Source organism: Zootoca vivipara, chromosome 4 (assembly GCF_965207765.1).
Source record: "Zootoca vivipara chromosome 4, rZooViv2.hap1.1, whole genome shotgun sequence".
In the NCBI taxonomy this organism is placed as follows: domain Eukaryota; kingdom Metazoa; phylum Chordata; class Lepidosauria; order Squamata; family Lacertidae; genus Zootoca; species Zootoca vivipara.
Window position 1 is genome coordinate 11,410,249 of NC_142587.1, and position 24,654 is coordinate 11,434,902.

The 24,654-nt window shown below is 46.6% G+C and overlaps 2 protein-coding genes across 5 annotated transcripts; both read right to left on the bottom strand.

The window, feature by feature from the left end:
• Positions 1-6,822: 6,822 nt before the first annotated feature.
• On the bottom strand, positions 6,823-10,410 carry LOC132591967 (uncharacterized). The gene is made up of 9 exons (XM_060273303.2): positions 9,272-10,410; positions 8,841-8,872; positions 8,578-8,694; positions 8,370-8,449; positions 8,115-8,214; positions 7,939-8,022; positions 7,739-7,843; positions 7,545-7,596; positions 6,823-7,337 (listed from the first exon to the last, which is right to left on the bottom strand). The coding sequence occupies exons 1-9, from the start codon at positions 9,453-9,455 to the stop codon at positions 7,312-7,314; spliced, it is 780 nt and encodes a 259-aa protein (XP_060129286.2). The 5' UTR covers positions 9,456-10,410; the 3' UTR covers positions 6,823-7,311.
• An 8,557-nt stretch (positions 10,411-18,967) lies between these two features.
• On the bottom strand, positions 18,968-24,068 carry LOC118085384 (glutamine amidotransferase-like class 1 domain-containing protein 3, mitochondrial). Of its 4 annotated transcripts, none has more exons than XM_088667509.1 (5): positions 23,943-24,068; positions 22,953-23,051; positions 21,213-21,384; positions 20,269-20,473; positions 18,968-19,255 (listed from the first exon to the last, which is right to left on the bottom strand). In XM_088667509.1, exons 3-5 carry the CDS (start codon positions 21,352-21,354, stop codon positions 19,063-19,065), a joined length of 540 nt encoding a protein of 179 aa, XP_088523635.1. In that variant the 5' UTR covers positions 21,355-21,384; positions 22,953-23,051; positions 23,943-24,068; the 3' UTR covers positions 18,968-19,062. The 4 variants fall into 4 exon arrangements, with proteins under 4 accessions (XP_088523635.1, XP_088523633.1, XP_034971869.3 ...); XM_088667507.1 differs by having other exon boundaries at positions 22,953-23,055; XM_035115978.3 differs by lacking the exon at positions 22,953-23,051.
• Between the last annotated feature and the right edge of the window lie 586 nt (positions 24,069-24,654).

The window sequence follows — 24,654 nt, forward strand, 5'->3', positions numbered from 1 at the left end:
GAGGTAACTTTAAAACATGGATTCACATACATGCATGTCGGGGGGGGGCACAATTGATTCTCTTTGTCGATGAAAAGTTACCCCATGATTAAAATTAGCTAAGGCCCACTAGGAGTCAAATACAATTGTTTCGACCCCTTTGTCAACCAGTTAGGTATCACTAGATACAGTGGCGGAGAGCAGGCACGCTGTCCCCAGGGATGTGGTGCGCGTTTTGGGGGCGGGGGGCGCCGCACACAGTGTTGGGGCGCACGTTTTGGGGGGCAGGGGCCGTGTGCAGGGGCAGGGCACGTGTTTTGGCGGCGGGGCGCCCAGCGCGGGTGGGGGCAGGCAACCGCGATGGCGCCCCTGGGATTGCACTGCCCGGGGCGGCACACTCCCACCGCCCCTACGCTACTGACTGGATAGACCCTCCATCATCAGAAACATGAAAGTAGCCTGCAACATTGGAAGCAATATTATAGCCAGACTAGGAAACATATGAAATGTTAAGAGATGTGTTGATAAAAGTTGGGGATGCCAAGAGTTGTGGCTCGAGATACTGCTTGTGGGTTCGGATAGATTGGCATCCCCCCCCCGGTGGCATTCATTGCATGGGTGTAGCCAGAGGGCAGGGGGCGGCAGGTGTCCCCCCCAAATCAAGTAAATAAATAAAAATACTTAACTAAAAGTCGAAAGAATCATAATATTTGAAACTGAAATGCTCGCTGAGGTCACTTGAATGATGGCATGGTGCATTCTAACGACACAACTGGCAACCTGCCTGAGCGATGGGTGTGGCTTCTGCAAACTGACCAATCACGTCCCAGGTAGCTCAGTCCTAGCTTCCCCCCCCCCAAAAAAATCCTGGCTACACCCATGATTCATTGTGTCTAGACAGTTTGATTTGGCTCATTCATGATGTTTGTGTATACATTATCGGCTTAAAACACAGCTAGGTCGTTGTTTCCTTCAATTCGGATCAAAGTTGGGGTTTTTTTGGGGGGGAAACATATCAAAAGGCAGGATTTCATAAGAAAAGGCAGGAGAGATGCAGGATAGGTGTGAATCATGGCTAATGCTGTGTGTACAGCGCTTCTCTAACTGGCGGTAGGAGTGAACAGGATGCAGGGGAAAGAGAAATGCGTGTCTCAGAGGTGGAGATGGGTTGAGTTTAGCGATGCTGCTTCAAATTACTCTAATCAATACCAAGCACCTGTAAGTGCACTTGAAATGATTTCGAAGCAAAATATTTATCATGCACTTACGGGGGGGGGGGTGAGAGAGCTTCTGGAGCTCTAATCTTAGATGGCTGATGATATTTACAGAGCTAACAGGTGTCTTCTTTTTCAACTGAAATGGGAAAAACACACGGAGAAGCCAGCATTGGGATCAGAAAATAAAACAATTTGCTTCTTGGCTTTCTTCACTTTGGCACAGAGCGGAGCACAGATTAACTCCTTATACAGTCCAGGATGGTAAAAAGACTGGCGTAATAAATACGATCGTATTCATTTGGTTGTGAAGACATTTGTGGCTGCAAAACTGGGCTGGACTTTTACAAACTAGGTTTAGAGGGAAGGGGTTTCAAGTCTGCAGTGTGTCTGTAAGAAGGGGAAACTTGTGGCTCTCACTCTGTGGCAAGACTACATTCCCAGCACCAGAGGAGTGCGGTGATGTTCAGAAAAGGCTGGTTTGATATGCCGCATTACTTTTTCAACAGCAGTTTTCTTTCTGCATCTTAATAGAAAAAGTCACTTCTGCATCTCACGGAGGTGGGGTTGTGGGTGTGGCCTGAGCGAACTCTTGCGATGGGGGCTGAGCGCTCAGCCCCCTTGCGAGACAGGAGTTCCCACCTCTGTCATACCCGGGCCGACCAATAGGGTCGGCCGGGAGGCGGGGCTACCCCTCTTTAAATGAGCCGGAGGCGGGAGCTCGGTCTCTTTCGCCCCGGCTCTCAGCCTGCTCAGATCACCCACCCACCCGCCCTTTAGGCTAGGCAGGTTAGGCCGACGCTTTGTCCTGAGCCTGTGGAGGTCAGGGCCTTATGGTGGTTAATTTCTCCCAGACTGTAACACACGGGTTACAGTCGGATATAGCCTGTTAGGTTCCAATGCCTAAGCCAATACCGCTCATCATCCAAAACCAATAAAGTTGTGGCCTTTTCGCCCACTTAAAATTCATTTCACTGTGTCTTGTGTCTTATTTTCCTGGGGAGCAAGGGACATCGCCACACAATCCCTATCCTTGAAATAAGGCGAGTAATTGGTGTTAAACCTGAGAAATAAAAATGTAAATAACCCCCAATTATGACTCTTACAATAACAGAACATGACATTGGGGCAAGAAATGTGGCAGCTGAATTAAAGATGGAGAGGATTTGTATCTTTCTTCAACCCAATAGGCTCATCTTCTCATTCGCCTGAATTAAGGAAGGAGAGGTACAAACTCGAAGGGCTACTTCCCGATGCATAGTTAGGCAAACAGCGACCGAGGGTCCTTCCAGATTATCTGTTTATTCAACATACAACCTGATTTGTTTGCAGAAAGATTAGATACCATTGTGTCAAAGCAAGCATTATCCTACATTTTCCATGTCAGAAAAAAGTCTGGTCTATTGGGAAATTTCCATCAACGGTGTCTCTGAAAATTTTTACACATCACTTGGGAAGACAGGCAAACTAATGCAAATGTACTGGAAGAAGCAAAGATCACCAGTGTCAAAGCAATGATTCTTCAACATCAATTTCGTTGGACTGGTTATGTTGTTTGGATGCCTGATCATCATCTTCCAAAGCAACTACTCTATTCCAAACTTAAAAATGGAAAGTGTAATGCTGGCGGTCAACAAAAGAGGTTTAAAGACTCTCTCAAGGCAAATCTTTAAAAATGTAGTATAAACACCGACAACCGGGAAACAATGGCCTGCGAGCGCTCCAGTTGGAGAATAGCCTTTACCAAAGGTGTCATGGACTTTGAAGAGGCTCAGGACAAAGGGAGAAATGTGCTAAGAGGAAGTCATGTTTGGCAAACCATCACCGTGATCAGCTTCTGCCCAGAAACCTATGTCTCCACTGTGGAAGGACGTGTGGATCCAGAATTGGCCTCCACAGTCACTTACGGACTCACTGTTAAAAACTGTGTTTATGGAAGACAATCTTACTCGGCTACAAGTGATCGCCAAAGAAGAAGAAGAGATACCATTGCATCAAAGCAAGCATTGCCCTACATTTTCCACATCAGAAAAAAGTCTTGTCTATTGGGGAAGCAGGTTTGTTGCGCAAAACCTCCCAATCAGCTATGGCGCAAGGCGAAAGTGTCACCATGTGATTGAATCTCACCCCAAAATTGTGACAGTCTGTGAGTGTTCTCAAAGTGCCTGCAGTCAGGGATATCTCCCCATCTGTGTACAGTGCTTTATAAATGATGAAGAACCGGCTGACAATTATAAGGGGCAGGACCTTTTCAGTGGTATACAATTGGTAAAGAATTAGCTTTCTCCTTGCTATCATTTTGGTTGGCTCAAAAAAACTTTTAAAATAAAATAAAATTCAGGATTGTTTTCAGTGAGGCGGTTGAATTGCTTTCTTAACACTGAAAGGGATGAATGCTGTAGAAAGAATTGAAATATCTTGCTGCTGCTGTTGCTTTATATTTTATATGATTCTTCATAGTTTTAGATGTTGTCAGCCACTGGGGAAAATATTGGATTTTAAACAGCAGCTAATAAACGTATAGAGATAGGCACCAGAAAATAGGAACAGTTTGGACTCTAAATAGTTGCATACCGTATATAGCTTTCAAAGGGGGATGGACATTGAGTGTTGAGGTACCAAGACACCCCCCCAATAACTCACACTTAAGGTTTTTGGCATTAATTTGGCCACAACTTTATTTAAATACAACTAATGTGAGTAGTTGCTTAGGCATTGGTTCCCGCCATCTGTCCCCCACCTGGGACAGATCCAACTGACTCCCGCTAGCGTACTAGGGAAGCCTGTATAGGTGAGCACCCTCTGAGAGGACGGAGCAGGGAGCCACACTCTTCACCTCTCCCTCGGATGCTCCCCGAGGCTCATGCACAGTCCTAGCCTCTACCGGGTATACGGACAAATATGTGGAGCCCCAGGATTCCTTTAACGGAATACCCCTATAGGCAGCAGCAATTTTGAGGGGCAGGCCCAACCAAATCCTTACCCCTCCACCATCCAATATGAACCAATGTCTTAACTGCAACCTTACAAGTTGTGACAATTTGCTACGCAGTAGGCAAAAACCACATGGCAACAGCCCATCAGCCAAGTGGACAAAATTCCTACCAGGCCCCTGCTCCAAAACAGGCGACCCCATGACAGGCATAGCAATGTCAAGCGCAAATGACCCCTAAATATAGGGAGGGAGGGAGGGAGGGAGGGAGGGAGATCCGTTGCAGCAGCAAAAGTGAAACTGCACGCTGCTTACAAAGTATATATAAGGCTATGGCTGTCAATCAAATCATTTGCAACATTGCAAATTCCCCAGCAACCATCAATCATTCCTGTGGTCATCCAAACTGACCCACCTGGGAGTGTTAACCCTTCCACAACCCGCGCTCTCCTTAAGGGGGAACTCGCTTTCATGAACTTTCTGTTTGGACTTTGATAAATGCTTCAAAAAGGAGGGGGGGGGAGATTTTTGGAACGGGAAGGACCCCAGCCTGTCAGACTCTTGGGTTTTCATGATCAGCAGTTGTTTTGAAGAAGTCAAAAATAAATGGGGAAGCTTGGTGGTGCAACTGTGCAACTTGGCAAATAACAGAACTAACCAAGGAAATGCTTGTTTTGGGGACTGCAGTGGGTTTCACAAGTTTAAACAGGAACCTTTTTGTTAAGCCACCCTCTTATTGTCTGGTCAGATTTGGAAAAGATAAAGGCTTTTGGTGGAGAAATGTATAACCTCCCATAATCTTGCAGTCCAAGTCATCCTGAAACAGGTTAAGCTAAAAGTGGAGACATCATGTAGGAGATTGAGGAGAAATATCTTGGCTCTTGCACAGCGCCCATTCATTTTAACTTGAGCTGGAACATTTCCAGGTGGCTGTGCCTGCATATTAAATAGCTTTTAGAAGTGACATCTTTAGGATTTTTTGCCTCAGGTGCCTTGAAGCCAAAGGGTTTCCCCACACTGCTATTTAAACACTTTCCGTCTAGTCCTATCATGGTGGGATAAGGTGACAACTTCCTTATCTGCTGTTCAACCTTTTGAACCTTCGATGAGATCTTCAGTCTTCTTATCTGAAGGTTAAACACACCTGCTTCCTTCAATGTAACTTCATAAGACTGTTGTTCAAGACGATTTATCAACTTCTGAGATCTCTGCAGCTCTCACTATCTGGGCAGATGCTTCTGTGAAACAAATCTGATCATCTGTTCCAGACATAGCAATGGCCAGAGGAGCAGTCCATCTTCTCTAAACACCAATGAATTGGGCTGCATCGTGTTATACAAGGAGGAGCTTGAATTTTTGAGTGCTGGCATGCGTAAGACATTCCTTGCCCAGACAAAACTCTTTGCAGGCATAAGCAGTCTTAAAACCACTCTTCCATTTTTTATTTTTTTAAAAAAGAGTGAGTGGATTTAGTTATGACACATCCAATGACATATTGACCTATTGCCCCTCAATCCACCTTAACTTTTACTTTACAACTTGGTGCTACTTCCTTTAAAGAAAGAAACCACCCCATCCTATAATTAGTGGTACGACACTTTTCTTGTTAGGTACATTTTTAGAAAAAATTAATATATCTATTATTATTATTATTTAATTCTCAGTTTCTTCCCTTGCCAGACAAACCTAGAAATATATTTTTGCCATTCTTTGAAGCATCTTGTTCCACCTACTATTGGAGTGGTTTGACATAAAAATAGTGTTTTAGGCAAAATAGTTCATTTTTATAACCAAAACTCTTCCCATTAGAGAAAGTTTCATTCTTCCCCATAACTCAAGGTTTTTTCTTATATCTTTCCTTTTTTAAAAAATAAATTTTTATTATTATCATTTTTCTAATTCTTTAACCTCATAAAGTTTTCTTATATCTTTCCATGTCTCTTTACATAATTATCTTGAAATATATTGGAGTTTTTCGCTGTTAACCATATTTCCAGATACTTCACCTTTTCCTCAGTTGTCAGCCCACTGGGCATCTGCCAATCTTCTTTTGCCTGTGCATCCATATTTTTCACTAAAACCTTAGTTTTAGTTGTTTTAAGACCTGCAATGTCTCCATGTTTCCTTATTTCCTCCAATAACTTAGGTACACTTGTCAAGGGTTCTTCTACAGAAAAGACCATATCACCTGCAAAGGCTTTTATAATTCTGTTGGCGCACCCTTATCCCCTTTATGTCAGAATTATTTCTTATCCTCCGCATCAACACCTCTAGGGCTGATATAGATTAAAGCAGTGATAGGGGGCATCCTTGCCTTGTCCCCTTCTATATCTTACACTTCTCCTGTAATGGCATTATTTACAATCAGGCTTGCAGTTTGATCTGTATAAATTGCCTTAATTCCTTTTATGAATATGACTCCTGATTCCATTCCCCCCCCCTAATAACTTAATCATAAATGACCAAAAAAAATCAATAGGGACTAATCGAAGGTTCTGCACTTCGGCAAGAAGAACCAGCTGCACCAATATAAAATGTGGGATACCTGGTTTGCTACGGTAGTAGTATATGGGAAAAGGATCTAGGGGTCTTAGTGGACCACAAGCTTACCATGAGTCAACCCGAGAGTGATGCAGCAACAACAAATGCTAATGCAACAGAAAAGTGTCCCAATCAATGGAAGGCAATAACACAATGAAATTCAAAACAGTAACAATTTATTGCACGTTTATTCAAAATCCATGAAAAACTATTTAGTTTAAGTAATGCAAGAAAATCGATCAGCTTGATCCAGCGGCACCAGAGAGAGCCATTTTCAAATAACTCAAGGGCAGCCTGTCACATGGAAGATGCAGCAAGCTCCCCCCCCCTGCTCTGTATGGTAGGACTCGAACCAATGGCTTCAGGATACAACAAAGGAGATTCCGACTAAACATTGGTCAACAGAGGAATGGACTCCCCCTGAAAGGTGAAGGACTCTCCTTCCTTGCAAGTTTTAAAGCAGGGATTAGATGACCATATGTCATGGATTCTTCCTTCCTTCCTTCCTTCTCTTCGAGTTCGGCCCAATCTCAGTCCATATTTCATGGCTGGTCAAATCATCTGTCCCCCTCCTGATTCTCAGCGTCTCTTCTTCTGCCAATTCAGACATCCAAATAGAACCAGTAATTCCTTCAGGGAGGAAAATCATATCTCTTCTATGATGAGGTCATCTGGATGGAAGAGAATGAAAAAGAGAGAGAAACTCTGTTCAGTCCTCTCCGCTTTTTGTAGTTGGAATCAGTCTGGGAAGGCCAGGTGGGAAAGATCTGCCTGGCAGGGAGTAGGTCCTGCAGTAATCCCAGCAAGAAGACCTGGGAGGTGTGCCATGAGCAAACAAGGGACAAGGAAGTTCGATGTCCCCAAGGTGTGGGGCTTACCTTCTTTCAGATTTTGCCGGAAACAGGCCAGCTCCGACCGAATCACTGTGTTCTGCAGTGGAAAGAAAAATCTGAGTCAGATGACACTATGAACCCCACCCTGGATGGGTGGAAGAGAAGCAGCCCCACGCCAGGAAGGACAAGTCTCCCTATTGCGGGTTCCCCAAATGAATACAGGAAGGCAAGATACTTACTCTGAGGCGGGGGAATCTTCGTGAAACGGCCAGCAGCAGTGAGATGCTGCTGGCCGCTAGTTTTCTTTCGTCCTCACTTCCGCAAAGGGCGTAATATCTGAGGTCCTGCGGGAGGAAAGAAATGGGACAGTCAGTTGGGTAAGGGACGGGGGGGGGGGGGGAAACCCTAAAACCACTCCTGATGCCATCAGGATACTTACAGTAAGAAGCTGAAGGAGGGTGCCAGCATTGGGGGCTTCCAGGAGGAGACCCCCCAGCAGGCTCTCAAATGGCCTCTTCAGTTCCTGCGGGAAAAGAGAGGAGAGAGGTTGAGTGCTGGGTTAAATCTTGTAAAGGTGTGAAAAAAAGAAAGAGCTGTGCAAAGCAGAGGACATACCTCTTTTTCCTCCTCCTGTTCTGCACCCCCTAGAACTGCCTCCATTGCCTTATGCAGGATAGCACTGACCATAGCGAGGCTGAAATGGGGTCTCATAAAGCTGGAGAGAGAAAGGGAAGGGGTTAGGCGCTGTCTCCTCCAAGTCTCCCTTGCCCCCTTCTCCCTTCTGCCTACTCTTGCCCACACAAAGTTCCCCCTGGAGTTCTGCCCCCCAAACCCCTGCAACCCCACCCCCACCCCAAAGACCCCACTCACCTAAGCTGGAGGAGGGCCTCGAAGGCCAGGGCCAGGCTCAGGGGGCGATCCCTGAAGCACTCCAAGTGGCCAAGGATATCCTGGAAGAGAGCAGAGGAGGAAAGTCGGCTCCTTCCGGGAGTCTCTAGAGGACGACTCCGACCCCAAACGCCAGTCCCTCTCTGCCCCTCCCTCCCCATGGGGGTCCCTCACACCACCCATCACTCACCAGAATGGCTTTGACCGCCTCCTGCTTGGAGTACTTCAGGGTTCGGAGCCCCCTGAGCTGAGCTGCCTGGCAGCTCTGGATGATCTGCAGAAGGTAGTGCTGATCTTTGTCCAGCAGCTGAAATGCAAAAGTCAGGCTGTCAGTTACTTGCAGGAGGAGGGCTCCTCTGCATCTGAGAGTGCAGAGTGGAGGGCAAAGAGTCCAGGCAGCGGGGGGCAGGTCTGAGGGATCCACTCCCTGATCTCGTTTTATCCAATACTCACCGCTAGGGGAGGCATGTGGAACCCCAGCACATCTGCAAAGAGAAGGACATGGGGACAGGTGAGTTTGTCCCTGAGCCCCTGGCAAGGCTGTTCCAAGAGTTTTCTCCTGGATTCAAAGTCCTGCTACAGGGGAGGGACACCCCAGGCCTTGGGGGCCAATCCTGACCTCCTGCCCCCAGAACATGGCTCCCCAGGGAAGGTGCCTCTCCCGCTTACAACTGCCCCCCACCTTGCCCCAAAGCCCAGCCCCCTGCTTCCTCCTTCGGACCCCACAAAATAGGGGGGTTGCTGGGGGGGGTTGGGTTTCCAGATGCTGGCCCAGATAGGCCTTGGGTCAGATCCAGATGTCTGGCTCTGTGCATCTTTAGACTAGCTGCACCCCAGCCCATTTCTGCCCTCCTCTGTCCCCAAAAGGAGGGCCACTTGCTCACCCGAAGGCACAGGCTGCTCTGGGCCTTGCAGGGGGGCCACCTTGTTGCTGCGACCAATCAGGCGTCTTAAACACCTGAGCCTAGAAGAGATGAGCAGAGAGAGAGAATCAGAAGCCATCAGCCCCAATTCTTGGGGTGGAGGTGTTTGTGTGTGAGGAGGGGCAACTGGACCAGTTCCTTTCATCTCTCTGTAGTTCTGTGACCTGAAAGGTCATCACCAGAGCTGGAAAGAGGCAGCCCAGAGCTCAAAGGGCTGGCAGAGAGAGAAAGGAGGCCCCAAATGCTCTGGGTTCAAGAGCTCCAGCCCAAAGGAAAGAGAAGCATTGCCAGCTGTTAAAGGGCTGGTCTGCCTCGTCTTCTTAGGACAGCCCTGCCCTTCCCAGAGAGGGAGGAGACTCCTGGGAGGTGTCCCAGAAGAGGAGCAGAACATGAGGAAGGGGGTGGAGTCTTCCTTGGAGCCAGAGAGACCCCCAAGAAGGGGGAGGCGGCTGATGTCGTAGGGCAACTGGAGAAATGCAAAATGGAGCCAGGCAGAGGTGTAGTGGTTGGAGGGCTGGACTAGGAGGACCCGGGAGAGCAGGGTTCGAATCCCCACTCAGCCATGAAGCTCCCTGGTGGACCTTGGGCCAGCCTAGCCTACTTTGCAGGGCTGCTGTGAAGATAACAGTTAGTGGTAGGGAGAACCATTAAGGCCACCTTGAGCTCCTGGGAGGAAAGTGGGCTAGGAATGTCCTAGTAAATGTAAATGATGAGAGGGGAGAGAAAAGGGGAAGGCAGGGAAAGAGTGTGGAGGAGCTCTCTGGAGAAGACTGGCCGGGTCAATTTCCAGAGAGCTAAGGCTGCGCAGGGGACTCCAGGACTCACACCTCGCCCCCAGGAGACCAAGAGAAAGAAAAGGAATGCTACTTACAGTCTGCACATCTTCTTTGCGAAAAATTCCCTCCCTCCTCTCTAAACTATCTATCTAAAATGCCCACCCAAGTCTAACTCTGACACCACCCCCCAAACCCAGCCCTAAACCTAAGCCTAAGCCCTGCCCTAACCCTACACTTACCCCTAACTACTCCTCTAGAAACAAAATAAATATATCTATATATAAAAAAATGTAAAAATCGTGAAATCCGGGGTTCCACTTTTCTCCGTAACCGCTTGACCGATCGTCCTGAAATTTGGACACAACGATCCAGGCCACTCCTAGAGCGTTGTTGGGGGCAAGCATTCCTGAAATTGCACACCTGCGCAGGTACAGAAATGCTTTTCCACCAAGTCAAACAGTGCCCTCAAGTGGAATTCCTCCCAAATTCCCCCCCCTCCTGTGAAATCTAAGCCACACCCACAAACCAAATGACATCATCATCAACCAAGCAACTGAAGGCCACAAAGGCGTCCATTATCACCCCTAGGCTCCTGTCAGGCTGCCAGGCCTCCGCTAGGCCGGGGGGGGGAGAGAATAACCCACAACAACGCACTTGGGGACATGGCATGGGGTTTTTACTTTACAATTTAACACCACTACCCCCCCAATCCCCCCCCCAAAAAAACCACAAGACAAAAATAAATATCCTTCAAAACGTCATGAGATATGCTGGTCATGGGGGGGGGGGGACACAAACAGAATAGATCATGGATCGGGACACGTGGGGGCAGTCACAGGGATTAGCCACAAGGACGCGTCACACCCACAAACCCTGCCTCCGCCATGAGATCCTGTAAAACAGGGGGACTCTGAGGCTCAGGGGGATCTGAAGGGGGCCTATTACCAGACAACCCACACAGTCAGGCCAGGGCCAAGGAATGAAGATACAGGGCGGAGGCCTCGGGTCACATTAAATACTAGCCCAAGCCGAGGCCTCGCCTCTACTTTACAGCCTAAAGACTAGGCCTTGGCTCCATTTTACAGACCAGGCCTCAGTCTACAGCCCTTTAAATACTAAACCGAATAGAGCCCTGGGTGGGAGGTGGGGGGGGGGAGGAGACCAAATAGGTCATGGGCTGACATAGGGTAGGGGGAGCAACTGTCCAACAACCACTAAAATAGCCATTCCACCCACAAGGCCCAAGCCCAAAGCCTCTCCCGGTGGCTGCATTAATAAATGCCTGGCAGCATTAGGCAGTCATTCATCATTTCTCCTAACACGCACTTGGGGACGAGGCTACGGCGGCCATTTAAAGTAAGGGTACCTAGCAAATATCCAGGACAACCCCAGGATAAACTACCTTCACCAAAACTACAACTCCACCAATCCAAAAAGGACTCTAAAGGTAGGATGCCACATCTCTACCCCCAGCAACATGACTTCTTAACTTCCTAATATTTACAATTCTTTTCAGATCTCATACCCACCTCCCACCTTTTACTTGCAGATCATTCCAACATCCATTTCTACCCATACTGTCATATATTTATTTTTCCTAAAAAAAACAACCCCACATTGGCTTATTTTCAGGGGATGTCTTATATTTATTTATTATTACGGTCGAGGACCAGCTCTAGGATGTCTTATTTTTTATTACGCGTCCAGCCTTGCCTCTTCCTTGGGGCCCTGCAGAACTGTGCCTATCACTATGTCTTATTTTGGGGGTATGGCTCATATTGCGCAAATGCTTAGAAATCCTGATTGTAAGCCTCTGTGTCTTTTTATTAAAAACAACAACAACCATGCACTTTCTCTCCCCAGTTTAAGTCCTCAGATATTTGCAGTGGCCACCCCCCCCCCCCATTTAAAATCCCCTACCTTCCCCTTGCCACTTCCTGGGTTTTTTATGGAACTGAACAACTCAGGTAATTCAGAATGCACCTTCTGCTGCCAGGCCCTTGCAGGGCCAGCCAGAGGCCCGGGCCAGGTAGATAAGATAATGTGGCCCTGTTTTTAACCCTTTTGTTACTTTTTTCATTTTACTGATTGTGAATATGCAGACCGAGGCCCCCTTTAGATTTGGAGGCCTGCACCAAGTGGCCCATATGACCCCCCCCTCCTTCTGTCTGGGCCTGTCTGTTGCTACAGGGCTATGGGGCTTCGCTATTTGACACCCCCCCTCGGGATTTTTTAAGTAGCTCTCTGCCTCCCAGGGCACATCATCACCCCCGATCCTTAATCTAAATATATAGAAATGCTCACCATGCGTGCACAGGGGCCAATGTATGGAGATACAGGGGGGAGGGGACAACAGAGGGCTCAGACAAAAGTAAATAGGGTGGGGGCCAATGTAGGAAGATACCGGGGGTAGGGGCCAACACTCCCCAGGGACAACACAAGGCTCAGACAAAAGTGCATGCTGGGAAATAAAACCCAGAACCTAACAGTTCCTTCTCCAAGGGTGGGGGCCAAGGTATGGAGATACATGGGGGAGGGGCCAACACTCCCCAGGAACAACAGAGGAAAGGGTATCCTACCGAAACACAGGGATGAGCCGGGGTGGAGGGAGGAGGGGCAGGATACATCATGGATCGGGACAGGGTGGGGTGGGGATCACAGGAAAGAACCACAGCAACGCGTGGCCAGGTTAGCTAGTACAAAATATATACAAAATATGCACAAATGTGCACAGAATAAAAATGTTAAAAAATATGAAAATAAAGAACAAAAAATAAAATAAAAAAGTAAAATAAAAATGTGAAAATAAAAAATGTGAAAATAAAGAATAAATAAAATAAAGATAAATAAAATAAAATGATTCAAATAAAAGTAATAAATCAAATCAAAATATAAGTAACAAGCAAATGAACACCTCTCCTTCTCTTCTACAACCACCACCACCTCCTCTCTCCTCTGACCTCTCCTCACTAACCCACAATGGCCACCTGCAAGCCGGTGGCTTTTAAGGGAAAAGCAAGAGATGTCACAAAGGAGGACAGGTTGTTGTCACCGTGGCAACCCCCCCTCCCCTGGACCTGGACCTGGCCCCTCCTGAGAGGTGATGCTTCTCTGTCAGAACTTGGAGGCACCTTCTGTTCCGCCTGCAGCTGGGCTGCATCTTCTCTCAGCAGATTCATGTCGGCATTTCACATCCTTCTTCCTGCAGCCTTTTTTCCAAAGGAAGACCACCCCCACATCCGTCAAGGCAGGCTAGGGGTCTCCATAGCACAGGATTGGACCATCTGCTTTGCATGCAGGTCTTCTGTCCTGGACGGCATCTCCGGGGAGGGGGGGCAAGAATGTCCCCCCAAAAAAACCCTGGAGAACTGCTGCCAGTCAGTGTAGTCATACCTGAAGAAGGATATTGAGCATCTGGAAGGTGAGCAGAGAAGGGCGGCCAGGATGATGAAGGGTCTGGAAACCAAGCCTCATGAGGAACAGTTGAGGCAGCTGGGTGTGTTTAGCCTGGAGAAGAGGAGGCCTGAGAGGAGAGCGCCATCTTCCAATATCTGAGGGCTGCAAGAGGGAGCAAGCTTATTTTCTGCTGCCCCAGAGGGGAGGGCAGGAGAGGAGATTCGGACTAAACATTAGGAAGAACTTTCTGATGCTAAGACTCTCTGGGACGGTGGTGGACTCTCTTTCCTTGGAGGCTTCTAAGCAGCGGCAAGACGCCAATCTGTGAGGGATTCAGCTGCAATTTGGGGAGGACGTAATGTGGACGTCCCTCTATTAATGAGACAGGCAGCTGCAAAGCCACATATTGCTCAGGTGTGGACAAGGCCCAGGATGCCAGACTAGGTGGCCTGATCCGGGCAGGTATCGTCTTATGTTATCGTGTTACAGTCTTACCCATATGGCAAGGTGATATGTGCTGCTGCTGCTGCAGTTTTGAAGAGTTAAAAGGTACGTTTCCCTATTTCGCCGCATCCTGGTATATTATAGGTTGCTTCCAGACAGGTGTTTATTGTGGGGTGGGCACTGCTCTCACATACACCCCCATGACATCAGCATCAAAATGCTAGGCTGTTTTTCATTCCTTTTATATTCAGAGTCACAATTTTCACAGAAAAATCAGGTGAGTTAAAAACAAGAAAACAAGAAAACAACCGGCTGCCAATGTCCCATTTGCAATTTCTGAATGGCCAGTTTGCAGTATTAAGCCCTCAGCTGGAAGCACCCGTAGACATTTCAGTTGCCACACAACTGGGGTGGGGATAGGGCAGGATGCAACAATATTGTGCATTTCAAATGTTTGTACATAGCGCTAGCAAAGGTGTAAGATCCTGCTGGTGGATAAATGTGCATTGGAAGGTCTATGCTTCAGGGGTCCCCAAACCCCAAACTAAGGCCCGGGGGCCAGATGCGGCCCAATTGCCTTCTAAATCCGGCCCGCGGACGGTCCGGGAATCAGCATGTTTTTACATGAGTAGAATGTGTCCTTTTATTTAAAATGCATCTCTGGGTTATTTGTGGGGCATAGGAATTCGTTCATATTTTTTTTCAAAATATAGTCCGGCCCCCACAAGGTCTGAGGGACAGTGGACCGGCCCCCTGCTGAAAAAGTTTGCTGACCCCTGCTTGAGGGTTTCCTATAGGCATCTAGCTGGCCACTGTGAGAACAGGATTCGGTTCCAGATGGGATTCAGTGGGGCTCTTCTCAGTGGCATAGTCCGTTCTCAGGATGGGGAATGTTATAGACTTCTCTTAAAACACAGCAAGTGGAAGGAAAAAGGCAGATGAGGCAGACAAAGGCCAGCATCAAAAGGGATCGCTTGCTTGCTTGTTTGCTTTCTAAATAGCTGAGCCTTGTGCCACAACACAAAGCACTTTTGAAAGCTTCCCCCACCTCAGAAGCAATTTGTCAGGGGGAGTTCAAAGAAAAAGAAGTCCAAAGTCTCTCCCTCTGGCCACATGCAAGATAGATAGATAGATAGATAGATAGATAGATACTAGATAGATACTAGATAGATAGATAGATAGACAGACATGTACAATATGTATAATGTGGCAATATGCTGCAGTATATAACGTACAGTATCTACATCTTACTGTATAGCGTTGTGACCTCAAACAGGAGGGAGGGAACCGCTCAGTTTGCTGTCTAGCATTAGAGTGCCTTCTGGTGGTAATAGACGGTAGTGCCAGAAATTCGGGGGGGGGGCAGATTTGCCACCTTGATGTGGTAGAAGCAGCAAATCAGACATCCCTAATGTGAATCTTTGACACAGGAGGTGTGCAGTCAGGGTGTCTCACTGGCTTAAATAGAAGCTGGGCTGGAGATGGAAGAAAGGGAAGCAGGTGAGGAAGGGAAAGTAATCCCATTTCCCCGATTAAAATTCCTCCCCGTACCTCACAGGGAAACTTGGTGTTATGGCAGGGGTAGGCAACTCCAGATGTTGTTAGAATACAGCTGCCTGTACGACTCCGAGACATTAGAAGCAATGGTCCAGGATAGGGTTTTTTAAAAAATATGCTTGATCAGAATAGCAGGCATAATCTTAGCCAAAGCAATCTCCAGTGGAAGGGTTGATTAGTGTTGTTAATGCTTAACAGGAGCATTTTAATTACGAGCAAATAATAATATCTTTCTTCAGCACGTCATGATGATGTACAGCAGGGATGGCTGGCCTGTGGCTGTCTAGTTCAACCTTCCCCAAGCATGTTTTGGACAATTCACACCAGCCCCAGTCTGAATGGCCCACATTTAGGGTTAGTGGGAGTTATGCTCCAGCAAAAGCTTGAAGGCCACAGATCTCCCGCCCCTGGTATGTAAAGAAGGCAGGCAGCTCCTTTGGAACATCATCTCACCTGTTTTCGCCGCCGTCTTCTCCGCGGTTGCCTTTGTGTTCCGATTTCATGCTGGCGTTTTAAATTTAAATTGGCTATAGCAGCAGCAACAAAAACATGGGGAAATGTTCCACAGCTAGGTCACACATTTGAGATCTACCTTGCTGAACAATACAAAATTGGCCAGCGCTTTTCAGATGTACCTTTTCAAAATTGCTACTTTCGGGATTCCTTTATGGAAACATACAAATGGCATCATATAATACTGCCCAAAAGCAAAGCAAAGCAAGGGGAACAGGTTGACCTGCCAAGCAGATTCCATACTGTGTGCACAACGGCAAGTGTACATTTCAGGAAATCCTGCCGTTTTGTAAGAAGTATTAGCGGGCTAATACCATGATGAATGGGACACTTAGGCATGCACCTTTCTCTCGCCAACTAAAATGAATGGGATTTAGGAACGAATTGCTTTGGCAGAACCATAGCCCTGGCTGCAAAACAACTGAGATCCTCGGGACTTTAAAGTAGGCTTGTCAAAGTATTAAAGATTTTGCAGCTGTGTAATCATCTGTGCTTTGGCCAATTAATGTCTTGACTGAATCAAAATAATTTGCATCTTTTTTATTAACTGCCGCCAATTTCATTTTGGCAGTTTGCTGCCCTTTTATCATTATTGCTTAAATGGCAGCACTAATTGGGTTGTAATCTGCCGGTGGGTTTTCTGCGGTGTTCTGTCTTGTGTGGATTCTTATCCTTAAATATAAGTATTACGAAAACCCTTAGCATAGCTGCCAGTTTGGTATATGTGTTGAATTATGAATTATGGTGCTTTTGAATTATGGTGCTGGAGGAGACTCTTAAGAGTCCCAGGGACTGCAAGAAGATCAAACCTATAAGAGAAGAATCCTTGGAAAAGACCCTGATGTTGGGAAAGATTGAGAGCACTGGGAGAAGGGGACGACAGAGGACAAGATGGTTGGACAGTGTTCTCGAAGCTACGAACATGAGTTTGAACAAACTGCGGGAGGCAGTGGAAGACAGGAGTGCCTGGCGTGCTATGGTCCATGGGGTCACGAAGAGTAGGACACGACTAAACAACAAAACTGTGTGGAAATAATCAGTCAGCCAGGGACAAATTATCAGGAAAACCACAGGCTAGGGGAAGAGAAAGCAGCCCTTTTCCTTCCAGTTGAGTTTACAGTCTCCACACCTGCATTTGGTAAAACACTCTGGGAACAAGCTACGCTGAAACTAAATAGACTTAATGAGTGTCATTACTCCCGTTAGAATTACTTCCCCAGTGCTTCCCCAGGGGGTACTCAATGGTACCCAGTACTGGCAACTCTTTTTGTTGTTGTTACACTTAAGTGCCACACTTTTTAACAACTTCATAGCACCTCATTTTCGGGGGGAGGGGGGGGACAGAAGCGCTGCCTATACCTGAGAGGAAGGCTTATTTGAATTTACTAGAACTCGCAGTACACTTCTGAGCAAACAGGCATGCATAGGTGGCCTGTATAACTTTAGGATTGACCTGCAGATTTAACAGACGTAAGCAAACAGCTCTACTTTGAATGGGATGGAGCCAGCATGATGCAAGTTAGCTAGTTGCAGAGGCCTTCTTTGGCACCCTTAAAGCTCCCCTGTTATTGACCGCATGCTGCTTTATCCTCAAATTTCTCTTTAATTTTTTTTATTAAATCAAATTTAAGTGTCTCCACACACACACACACACACAAATAAACATAGCATTAAAATTATAGCACCATTTTAGTTATAGGTAGGTAGCCGTGTTGGCCCCCCGTAGTCGAAACAAAATAAAAAAGTTCTGTGAGGGACAGAACGTACCGGCAGGTCCCTCCCATCTTAAGCAGCAGCTCATCACCCAATGGGAGCGCTAGTGGGGAGGAAGAGATCTCCAGCGGAGATTCAGGAAGTGGTGTCCGAGGCTCAGGCAAGGTAGCGGAGCCCATGCCCAGTGTGGGAAGGGAAGTGGGAAACAAAGGAAGGAGACCATTCCCCCCGACCCCGGAACTGAGGAGGAGGAGAAGGGGGCGGAGATTCAGTATGCCGAGATTACTTTGCTGGAGGAAAACACGCGAATCTCCATTCGGAGGTTCTGACCTGTAACGGACAACATGTACATAGTACTGCTCTGCACTGTAAATAATCAGCACTAAATAAAAGCATGAAAAGACAACGCCTGGAGGAGTCGTTACTCTAGAGTAGCCACCAAAGCCCCTGTGACAAGTTCCTTCCAGTAGCACCTTAGAGACCAACTTAGAGACCATTTTACATAGTCTTAGGGCTTTAATGGTCAATATAGGCTCTCCACAGATTTGTGAAATTAGTGGGGGGAATTTGCTGTCTACTTCCCTTACAGTACATATGAAAAGAAGGGGGACCGCTCTTTATAACACCTTTTGCGACTCTTGTCAATGCACCTAACTACTTAAAAGACTCTGGCCATTAGCCATCACATTCCTATTTAAATGCCTGTTCAGATTGATGGGGGCTTACCAACCTCTTCTGGCTTGTGGCCCAACATTTATTTTACAACAGCACTGGCAGGGCAATCCAAGCCCTGGTTGGGCAGTAGTGGGGCAACTGCTACATCCACAACCTTGACACTTGTGCCAGGCAAGGTGGAGTGGAAAGTAGGGGGCAGGCAAATGGCTGTTCCGGAGGGTTTAGGTGACCCTGTGCAACAGTAGAGGAGGCAGAACAGGGGCTGGAGGGAGAAGTCGGCAAAAAAATGCCTTCCCCCAGCAGGAATCTTCAGCCGGAACTCAAGACAGAAGAGCAAGCTTGGATTGCGCCCTATAAAAGCTGGTGCAATTGATAAGTGTCACTAAAATAGGTATTGTTTGCATGCCCTGAGCAAAACAAAGGTCTTCCTGGGAGTACATTCACCTACCACTTGCTGTCATAATAAGTAGCTCTCATACTGAGGTCAGCAACTAGCAGTACGAAGGCCAAACCCACCCACCCCAAGAAGTTCTTGTTAGCCCTGTAGTTGCAAGAGCAGGCAGGTGCAGGGACACTCTTGATCTCGGTGGCTTAATTATTTTTATTAATTCTACCATATTTAACCAAAGTGCCATTTGTTAACGCATTTACCAGCTGCCGCCAAGCCCGGCTTTCCCTTCATGCCAGTTTCAATACTTCGGTAACCATTGTTCCGACCCCATCGAAAATTTGATGCAAAGGGGCTTTGCACATGAACGCACAAGTGGTGACTATTTTGTTTGCAGAATCCACGTGGGCCTCGTTCACGTCTTTGCAAATGTGCTTGCAGCCAAGTTCTTCGATAGCCGCAGCCGTTTCAGCATCAGGAAACCTGCAAGGAAAGGAAGTTAAACAAGAACTGCCTTTCCCTCACCGCTAAAGTGCTGGCTTTGACCTTTAATGCCCTAGACGGCTAAGGACCACATTACCTTAAGGACCAGCCCTCCCCATATGAACCAGACCAGACCCTGTGGTCTTTATCAAGAGGCCCCTCTGCATGGACCTCACCCAAGTGGGCTGCAGCGTAGGGCTGGCGATATATCAATATATCGCCCCAAACCAGTTTAAAGTCTATATCGTGATAGCGGCTTCATAGTTTTTGACCTGGCAATATATTGTGAAGCAGTGTGTGTGTGTGTGTGTGTGTGTGTGTGTGTGTGTGTGTGTGTGCTATGCAAAAATCACAATGTGGGGAAAACCGTGAAGCCAGCCAATGCCTCTACATAGCTCCATCCTTATTTTGGACATTGCCATATATCAGTATATCACAATATTTAGCTGGTGATGTATCACAAAGTTGAAAACCAACTCCATCCTTATTCCAGACATTGCGATATGTTGGTATATTGTGATGTGATATATCATGATGTGGGGTGGATGGGACTTGTCCTTATTAATATTTTACAGGAATAGCATTTTTTTGTATTGTACAGTGGTACGTTGGGTTACAGACACTTCAGGTTACAGACTCCGCTAACCCAGCAATAGCACCTCGGGTTAAGAACTTTGCTTCAGGATGAGAACGGAAATCGCACGGCAGCGGCAGCATGGCGGCAGCAGCGGGAGGCCCCATTAGCTAAAGTGGTGCTTCAGGTTAAGAACAGTTTCAGGTTAAGAACGGACCTCCGGAACTAATTAAGTTCTTAACCAGAGGTACCACTGTACAGTAGCCCTGAGGCTTTTTCTTTTGTACAAAGTGACTGATGAGTGTAAATCAGCAACAACCAACAGAGAAAAACGATAGATTGGGGAAAGCTGTGCATCCCTGTAACAGCTGGATCTTGTGATCAGCAGAGAATCGGCATGCATGCAGAATCAGATGGTGCTCCAGACAAAATTCCTTACTTTCCGTCTACATTTCTGTTGTGGCCGACGGTGACTTCACAGCCTGGGAAGACTTTCGCTGCCAGCACAGGAGAGATGCAACACAAGCCAATGGGTTTCTTTGCGCTATGGAAAGCCTCGAGGGTGGACTTCACAAGGCTGTTGACAGTGCAGTTCTTTCCTTCCACTGCCCAGGAACACAAGTTCTTCGCTACGCCAAAGCCCCCTTGAAGGGAGGGGGGAAAGATAAGAGCTTAAACTTTCATGCCGAGAAGAAACTTCCCATTATTGCCTCTTCCAACACAGGAGTGTCGCTGGTTGTCACCCAATGAGGCGACGCTTATTTGATACTGGCACAAAATTGGTTCAGCCCTGTGGAGCACTCTTCTAGTAGAGATTCAGCAGGCATCTTCTATAGTGAACATTTTGCTGATTCCTCCCCCGCCCCCTTTGCTGCCAGGCGTATGCAGATGCTGAAGATAACCCACCTCCTGTAATAGTTTGTGATCCATTTCTGAAAAATGTTTTATGTGGCCTTTATTGTGTGCATTAGAATTGTTGTAAACCGCTTTTGTATTTTTTAAAGTTATTTATTTATAAAATAAATAAATGGGGAATGTAGAAATGGGGGTTCTTGGTTGGTTTTTGTTGTGTATTGGTGTATTACAAATTTAATAAAATAAATAAATAAAATGCACTATGCTTTGGGGGAGGGAGTATTGATGCATTGAGATGCAGTATTAGAATCTAGTTACGAGTCCCAGCCCACAGTGCTGAGCACATTGAACTGGTGCAAATAATTTTTACGGTTCACAAATACATGAGTCTTAAAATAATTCATTTGCAGCGCAATCCTAACCATGTCCTTTCAAATGCAAATCCCGTGGAATTTAATGGAACTTACTCCCAGACAAATAGGATTGCAGGTTTGATTAGTATATATATATATATATTTAAATGCTCACCTGGAAAAATAATTGCATCAAATTCACCGACTTTCAGCTCAGCCAAATCCTGGATGTTCCCTCTCGCAAGTCTAGCACTTTCAACTAAAACGTTTCTCTTTTCTTCACTTGGACTACCCTGCAAATGATCAACAACGTGCATCTGCTCAATATTTGGTGCAAATATCTTTACCTGAAAAAGAAAAGGGAACACAAATACATATGTGTTACAGAGTAGCACCTCTGCTAGTTGCAAGAGTCAAGATCAACAATGGGTTGTTGTTTTTTTGCCAATTTTAAGCAAGATAATTTTGCAAGTATCAACATTTCAAGGGGTTTCTGAAATTCCATAATGACAAAGCATATGGATTTCAGCATCAATTGGTATTTTAGGTAGCAAGATCACAGACAAGATCTTTAAAACAGGGCTAAATGTTGCCTTTTAGATACATTTTTTTAAAAAACAAACAAACATGACCTTGTTATCTACCCCAATTCAAACAAGAATAGTGTTTTCACTTAAAGTTGTCAAATAAATGGCACCAAACATTTGTAGAATGTGTTTTCCAGTGATATACTTACATACCATATTTTGTCAGTGTTTAGTAAAATAACTCGCAGTATATTTCCAATTTAATGGCATTCACTATTTACTCAGACACAAGTCCCATTGAGTTCAATGAGACATACAGCCTAGTGAGCTTAGAACTGAGCGTCATTTCGTTTTCAAGACTGCAATCCTATGCACTCCTTTGCAGAATCCTAAACTCTGCTGAACACACAGAGGCTTGTTTACAAGCCAGCAAGCAAAACATTGTAGGCATCGCAGAAAGTAACAGGAAACAGGCAAGAGACATTTCCCACGGAAAAAACCTTCTGTGGGTGGGAGCAAGGCCTTTTTTTCACCTAGAACTCACCGGAACTCAGTTCCGGCGCCTCTCAGGTGGGGCTCCATTGCCATTCTAAGAGAACAAGGGAGGCCTTCATGGTGAGTTCTGGCACCTCTTTTTCTAGAAAAAAACTATCACTGCATATACAGGTCTTCTTCTCTCTCCCTGTGTGTGCCTGTGTACAGTTATAAATGCAGTTAAATTGACAGTCATAAATGAAGTGCAATAATTCCACCACTTGCTTTCTAAAGCATGGCATGCCTTGCTTCTTCTTTTACTATGAAAGATTGCCATTAAAGAGGGCTGGGATAGAGTGAAGTGGAAGGGACAAATGCTAGCCACTATGTAGCAAAAGCCACACAAACTTTTAACAATAACCTGAGACCTCAAACTTAACCCCCATGACAACACAGTGAAATCATATTACAGCCGTGGGCAGCATTCCTGCATTGCAGGGGGTTGGACTAGATGGTCAGGGGGGTTTCCTTCTGACACAGAAAAATCAGGGTCCACTAACTCCATGATTGGGGATGTGTTAAACCACAGAGCCTAGGGCTTGCCAATCGGAAGGTCGGCGGTTCGAATCCCCGCGACGGGGTGAGCTCCCGTTGTTCGGTCCCTGCTCCTGCCAACCTACGTAGCAGTTTGAAAGCACGTCAAAGTGCAAGTAGATAAATAGGTAAGATAAATGGCGGGAAGGTAAATGGCGTTTCCATGTGCTGCTCTGGTTCGCCAGAAGCAGCTTAGTCATGCTGGCCACATGGTCCGGAAGTTGTATGCCGGCTCCCTCGGCCAATAACGCGAGATGAGCGCCGCAACCCCGGAGTCGTCCATGACTGGACGTAATGGTCAGGGGTCCCTTTACTGTTACCTTTTTAAGTCCATGATCTGTCAGAGATGAATGGATGGGGGCAGGTCTCAGGGAAAACAAGGCAAATCTTTATTTTTCTGTTGCAACATAGTTCCCTCCCTTCCTAGCAACGAGGCAAGAGAGTCTCAGAACCAAGAAGAAACACGATAATAAAAACATTATTTATAACCAGCCCATTCTGTTGGGTGGCTCCCAACAGAATATTAAAAACACAATAAAACATCAAACATTAAAAGCTTTCATCTCTTTTAAGGTTTTTCATTTTGGCATGGAGAACGACATCCCCTCTACAAACAGTCAGAAATTGCATCACATCTAAGGTGGGGTTACTGTGGCCAAGGTGTGATATTCCTCAGGATTTAGCAAGTTTTACATAGTTCCAGACACAATTTGCACACAACATTAGCACTGGATAAGACAATAAAGATGCCTGTCAAGACATCCCTCAATGCAGAGCATCTGGGCAAACAATGGCAATTATTACAAAGGAGATTCATAGATATAGGTGAGGAATCCCTTCAGGAACTTCCCCGATTGCTATCTGCCTCTGTGTTCTCAGGCAATGGGGATTAAGGAGGCAGAGAAAATATTTAGTCTTTAGGGAGAGCCAATATGGCTTTTGGATTGCTCTCCTGTACTGTTTTAGACATGAGGTTTATATACTTATGTCTGTGCGTTTACCTTGTGCAATTATCAACATTTATCCTATATTTGAGACCTTAGAGGTCCTATAACACTTCCAACTCTACAATTCTATCCTGAGGAAATCGCAAGAGATCTTTGCACGCAGTTCGCTTGCTTGCACGCACGCACTAAATTTAAGCCGTGGGTAGGTGGGCTGGGCGGATTTTGCACGGCAGGACACGAGGGGAGGAGGAATCCTATTATTGTAGAGTCGGAAGGGACCCCAGGGATCATGTAGTCCACACACACCCCTGCAAGGAATAGCCTCCCTTTTGCACTTTTTAGAGGGTCGCCAGGCAGCCTCACCTCCGCTCCAGCCCGGCTCAGGTGCACCAGGACGGCGGACGCCTCGTGGATCTCGCTGCCGTCGAAGACGCCGCAGCCAGCCAAGACCACGGCTACCCGCTTCCCCATCCTCGCCTGCAGGTCCCCCGCGTCCACGGAGGAAGAGGCCGCAGGAAGGAAGGATCTGGTGCCGGATCCCACCCGCCCCCTGCTGGTCCGGAAGAAGAGCCGTCGGGGCGGCGCTTTCTGTGACCCTTGGAGACGAGAGACCAGGAAACACACTGTGTTCTCCAGGAAACGGCGTCGCGCCTGGGTTGCAAACGCGGCTGTTCCCCTTTCGTTTCTGAGCAGAATGCGCAATGCTCGCTGATTTTACAGCATAAGAGGATAATCACACTACTACATGCGGTTTGATCCGGCGTGCACGTCCAAAAAAAAAAAAAAAAAAGCTTTTCACGTGTGAATATGGTGTTTAGTTTTTCCCTTTGTAAGAGTAATCTATGCTGATTGCAACACCTCTCTGAAATTGTCTGGCCAAAGGGCAGCTGAGACGTATTTTAAACGAGCTGCTAAAAGCGTGGAGATTTTAAAAGCCTAAACTGCAACCCCGGATCCGACGCTTTGTGCAAGGCGACCCACTCGCTCTCCGGCCACTGCACCTAAAAACAGCCAAAAAAAAACTACAGCAGAGATATGGAATCATAGACCTGTAGAGTTGGAAGGGACCCAAGGA

What these genes read in the sequence shown, in the direction of transcription:
- LOC132591967 (XM_060273303.2), bottom strand. Translation starts at nt 9,455, where the DNA reads ATGAAAGGAACTGGTCCAGTTGCCCCTCCTCACACACAAACACCTCCA. An exon ending in AACAGGAGGAGGAAAAAGAG is followed by an intron (nt 8,023 to 8,114) that starts GTATGTCCTCTG and finishes CTTTTCCCGCAG; the next exon opens with GAACTGAAGAGGCCATTTGA. An exon ending in CCGGCAAAATCTGAAAGAAG is followed by an intron (nt 7,338 to 7,544) that starts GTAAGCCCCACA and finishes TCTTCCATCCAG; the next exon opens with ATGACCTCATCATAGAAGAG.
- LOC118085384 (XM_035115978.3), bottom strand. Translation starts at nt 24,050, where the DNA reads ATGGGGAAGCGGGTAGCCGTGGTCTTGGCTGGCTGCGGCGTCTTCGAC. An exon ending in TGATGCAATTATTTTTCCAG is followed by an intron (nt 20,474 to 21,212) that starts GTGAGCATTTAA and finishes CCTCCCTTCAAG; the next exon opens with GGGGCTTTGGCGTAGCGAAG. An exon ending in AACAGAAATGTAGACGGAAA is followed by an intron (nt 19,256 to 20,268) that starts GTAAGGAATTTT and finishes CTTTCCTTGCAG; the next exon opens with GTTTCCTGATGCTGAAACGG.